Source organism: Myotis davidii, unplaced genomic scaffold (assembly GCF_000327345.1).
Source record: "Myotis davidii unplaced genomic scaffold, ASM32734v1 scaffold214, whole genome shotgun sequence".
Taxonomy (NCBI): domain Eukaryota; kingdom Metazoa; phylum Chordata; class Mammalia; order Chiroptera; family Vespertilionidae; genus Myotis; species Myotis davidii.
This window is the reverse complement of record NW_006285782.1, coordinates 1657639-1662839: the sequence shown is the minus strand read 5'-3', so window position 1 is coordinate 1662839 and position 5201 is coordinate 1657639. Positions and strand designations below refer to the sequence as shown.

At 48.3% G+C, this 5201-nt stretch overlaps 1 protein-coding gene across 1 annotated transcript in view; it reads left to right on the top strand.

Annotated features, from left to right (window-relative positions):
- Window positions 1-1575: 1575 nt before the first annotated feature.
- WDR91 (WD repeat domain 91) overlaps window positions 1576-5201 on the top strand; it is a gene marked incomplete at its 5' end in the record, with an annotated part of 29084 nt that continues 25458 nt past the window's right edge. The window contains 3 exons of the mRNA XM_015559402.1: window positions 1576-1755; window positions 2972-3151; window positions 3935-4142. Coding sequence (XP_015414888.1) covers window positions 1576-1755; window positions 2972-3151; window positions 3935-4142 — 568 coding nt within the window. The remainder of the gene's footprint in view (window positions 1756-2971; window positions 3152-3934; window positions 4143-5201) is intronic.

Sequence of the window (5201 nt, the reverse complement as noted above, 5' to 3'; positions counted from 1 at the left end):
TCATTTTTGATAACCTGACATTGCAGTCAAAGTAAAATATGTTTGGTCCTTCCAGTTGTCAGAAGCAATTCTGCTTTCCTGCTCTGGCGGACAAGGAAGGGTGTCTGGGTGGAGAGAAGTAAAGCAGCAGAGAGGGAGGAACCAGTCTCTACCTCGCCTTGCTGTGGCTTGCTTGATGCTATCTATTCTGGTTTCTCTAATGTTAATCAGAGCCCCCTTGGAGCTAAATTTCCATAGCTCCGTAGCTGGGTTGGAGGGTCTGGGCAGAGTGACAGTAATGATTCTGAGTTGTGCTTTGACAAATACAGAAAGCTGTACCATTAGAGGGGAGGAGAAGGGAACAAGCATTGAGTTTTACTGGTGGGCTATTCACCGTGCTAAGCATTTTACATTATCTTATTGAATTTTCATTACTATTCTGCAAGGTAGCTATCGACATTATTTTATAGATGAGGAAAGTAAGAGTCAAAGATTGGCTATTTCCCTGGTTACAAATATATATATTTTGTAAAAATTTCAAACAAATAAACAAAAAAAGGAAGTGATAATTCCTTTTAATCTCACCTTTTAGAGAAAAAAGGGTTACTGTATAATCTTCCTTAACTTTAAAAATGTACACACAAACACATACACACACACACTATGTGTTTTATTTTTTACAAGAAACTGGAACCATATTATATATACTGGCTTGAAATTTGCCTTTTCTTTCTGCCGAAACCGGTTTGGCTCAGTGTATAGAGCGTCGGCCTGCGGACTGAAGGGTCCCAGGTTCGATTCCGGTCAAGGGCATGTACCTGGGTTGCGGGCACATCTCCAGTGGGAGATGGGAGATGTGCAGGAGGCGGCTGATCGATGTTTCTCTCTCATTGATGTTTCTAACTCTCTATCTCTCTCCCTTCCTCTCTGTAAAAAATCAATAAAATATATTTTAAAAAAATTTGCCTTTTTTTCTCCTAACAGTGTATCCTGGTTATCCTGTTTTGTAATTGATTAGTCTTATTCATGAAAGCAGGGCTTTTGGGGGAGTTAGAACTCTCTAATGACACACTTAGTTGTGTGACTTTATTAAAAAAGTCACTTTACCTCTTGGGACTCCAGATTCCCCCATTTGCAAAATGGGAGCAGGGCACAGAGGATTCCGTGATCTAATGCCAATGAGCAGGGCACCTCAGGCCCCTGCCCTCCTCGCGACTATCTGGGACGTTCTCTAAAGTCCAAGCCCTTAGACTTGGATGGCAGCAGCCACTTTCAGTAACTCAGATGACAAAGCCGCCGCCAGCGGTGCCAGGCAACTCAGCAGAGCACCGCGTACTCCAGCTGATCCTCGGGGAGGGTGGTGATCCTGACTAGATCATAAGCTAGCTGAAGGCAAGGACCGAGTCTGTGTTGTTTTCCATTATAGATCCCCATAATTAGAATGGTTCTTAGCATGTACTTGGCATGACAAAAATTATTTGTTGAATAAGTAAATTTCTTTCTTATGCAACATATAATTATTTACTGAGCACCTACTAGATATCACACACCATTCTAGATGCATCATAATAAGACAGTCAATGACCTCTTCCCTAACCCTGCCCCCTGAGGCAGGAGCGGCGCTGTGGCCCTCGCTTGACAGATGAGGAACTGGGCCCTGAGAGGGGATGTGACTTGCCTGAAGTTGCCGGGCGAGCCCGGAGCCTCGCGGAGGCTGCAGCCCAGGTGCCCTCGCTCCGGGCCAGGGCTCCGTGCTGCACCCCAGCCTTGCAGCAGGTGCTGGCAGACCTTGGCCAGGGGGTTGGGGTGGGTGCACGAGGCTTTCGGAGCGAAGGCGGGGTGGATGCTTGGATCTGGGCAACACGAGGCTCTGTAGTTGGCTCCCGAGGGCCCTGGGAGCCACGGGGTCTGCAGCCCACAAGGTGAGCTGGTTCCAGGACGGGCGGTGTTTGCTGAAGATGGCCTTGCCAGCGACTCCTCGGCAGTGTTGCTTCAGCAGTTGAGGAAGACCTCGCTGCACAGTTTCATACGTTAAATGTCTCCTGCTCAGGCATGAGTTTCCGTTGAGAAGCTCTCGGAATTTATAGGTGTCTGTTGGCTGACTTCAGTGAATGTTGACAGGTGAATTGGAGAGAGGCAGTGAGCGAGCAGCAGGAGTTGGAGGGGAGCTGGGAGGCCGGGGTTCTTGTCTTGCCAGAATTACCGGCTCCTTGGTGGCCAAAGCAAAGCATCTCAGTTCTCCAGGCCTCAGTGTCCTGATCTGTAAAATGGGGGTGTTGGGTTGGTACTGGTCGCCATAAACCTTTCCAGGTTGTATGCTCTAGTGCAGTGGTTCTCAACCTTCTGGCCCTTTTAAATACAGTTCTTCATGTTGGGACCCAACCATAAAATTATTTTCGTTGCTACTTCATAACTGTAATGTGGCTACTGTGATGAATCATAATGTAAATATCTGATATACAGGATGGTCTTAGGCGACCCCTGTGAAAGGGTCGTTCGACCACCAAAGGGGTCGCGACCCACAGGTTGAGAACCACTGCTCTAGTGTGATTGCTCCCCCCAAGGAGGTGACTTCTTTAGCTGACACTCTGAGCAGCTAGTTGCAAGGGCTTTGGGATGCCTGGATGACTTGAAGGAGTCAGCCAGTGCCCCTCACCATGAGCCCTGAAATCCTGGAATGGTGGCGCTGGGAGGAGGACCATGGAGGTTCTCTTGCTCTCTCTTGTCCAAGACCCGGACCCAGTATCTCCTGCTTCCTGCGTCAGCGTTTTTAACACCCGACATTTCCACACTTACTAGAAGGTCAAACCAGATATCTAATATCAGACAAGAACTTACGTGCTATTACAGTAATATGTTTTTAAAGTTCTCTAGATCGCCAACTTGAATTTTTATTTAGCACCCAGAAGCCACAGCAAGAGGAAAAGGCTGTATTAACTCTGTGGAATGAGGGGAGGATTCCCTTCCGTCCTTCACCACCTTCTCTCCCTAGGTGGACAAGATTGTGGACCAGTTGCAGCAGTTAATGCAGGTGTATGACTTGGCTGCCCTGCGGGATTATTGGAGCTACCTGGAGCGGCGACTCTTCAGCCGCTTGGAGGATATATACAGACCCACCATCAACAAACTGAAAACCAGCCTGTTCCGCTTTTATCTTGTCTACACAATTCAGGTGCTTGTTGATTCAGGGATTCCTTGGTGGAAAGAGTTATTTGATCCAGAAACAGATTTTCTTTTCACTTCTAGAGAGGACTCTTTGTGTTACTCTGGGAAAGGGTGAAACAGTCGCAGTGCAAGTTGTTTTTGACTGTTTTCCTAATCCCCCCTCCCCTTTCTCATCTGCAGATCACATGACTTGTTTTCCTCATTTCAATTTCTCCTCTTGTTTTAAGCATGCAAGTCTGGCTGGTAGTTTTTTAAATATATTTTTATTGATTTCAGAGAGGAAGGGAGAGGGAGAGATGGAAACATCAATGATGAGAGAGAATCATTGATCGGCTGCCTCCTGCACTCCCCTTACTGGGGATTGAGTCTGCAACCCGGGCATGTGCCCTGACTGGGAATTGAACCATGACCTCCTGGTGGTTCATAGGTTGACAGTCAACCAGTGAGCCACACTGTCTGGGCCTGGCTGATGTTTTAAAGAATATAAGTACCTGGTTTAAAATTTGCATCATAAAGATTATAGCTCATCTGGGGGAATAGTTAATTAGATTGTTTGAAAATCAACTAGGAATTAATTTTTAGGATGGCAGTTATCATCAGACTTCAGTTTAAACCAACTTCTTTGAAATTACAAGGAACTTGAGAAATGAGTGATGATTTCCTTTATTTTATGGAGTGTGTAGATTATGTTTGGCCACTTACCTAGCAAGCTGATATTCAAAGGCAACGATGACGAATCTTACCTCTGGACTTCTGTCTCTTCCCTCTCCTTGCCTCTGTGTCTTGGCAGACAAACAGAAATGACAAGGCTCAGGAGTTCTTTGCAAAGCAGGCCACGGAGCTCCAGAACCAGGCGGAGTGGAAGGATTGGTTTGTCCTGCCCTTCCTGCCGTCTCCAGACACCAACCCCACCTTTGCTACCTACTTTTCTCGTCAGTGGGCCGACACCTTCATTGTGTCCCTGCACAACTTCCTGAGCGTCCTGTTTCAGTGCATGCATATCCTTTCAGCTGCCTGGGGCTGTGGGCCTACCCTGATGCATCCAGGCAATGTGATCAGTGGCTGCTGCTCCTGATGCAATCAGTTCTTCCACCAAATGCCCAAGGATCATTGTCATGTGTCATGTGAGGCGGCTGGACAGATTGTGGTTATTTTTGTCAGGAGGCCAGGGAATCATAAGTCTTAGTTCTGACACTCTGCTGAAGTAATAGTTGCCATGGGGGACTGTAGCAGCGGTGGGGTGCCAGTGTGGGGCTCTGAGAGGAGCCCTCAAGCAGGTCTGAGGGCCTCTTTGGGCAGATATAGGGGTTGGTATGCAGCTGCTGCTTAGTGACACCAGCCATCCTGGAGAGCACCATCTCTGTGCCGCCCCCCCCCTCCCCCCCGGGATATCTATCTCTTGCCTTTGTTGGGATTAGGCAGCAGATGAGAACACTTCTTGGGCTGGAACTTCCTCCCTAGATTAGTGTTTGGGTCGCTTTCTCTGACAGTGACTTCAGAGTTCCTCAAGTTGCCAGAAAACAGCAGCTCTAAGAATATATGTGTGGTTATTTGAGAGAGAATGTAAATGGTTTACGGCTACCATATTGCCCATTTTGTCAGGAAATGCTTTGATCCCAGGCCTGGGACCATTATCCGTTGCTTGTGCTCTGTAGGCTGGGACTCTGGGGGCGGAGAAGAGTCTGGGTCGAATGGGGCTGCCTGGCGAGTCACTGATAACTGGGCCATTGTGGAGGCCCACCCAGCAGCCAGTTGGGAGGAACATCTGCTGGTGGAGGTAGGGAGGGTGCCCTTTCCTTTTGCGTTGTGGCTGCTGGGAGTTCTGCTCTTACCAGCTTTGCCTTCCTCTGGCCCTGCTGCTCTGCCTCCTGAGGGCTTTCAAATGAAACCAGCAGCGGCTCAGGCCAGAGGTGGTTATGGCACACCACGTGGGCCCTCTACGGAAATGGGAAATGTCACTCTAGGTCTTTTCAGTGCAAGACAGTGCCCATTCGAACCTCCGTTCACTTCCTCAGTGCTGAGGCCCTGCCTGCTTTGCGCTCCTCCTGACTGCTGCT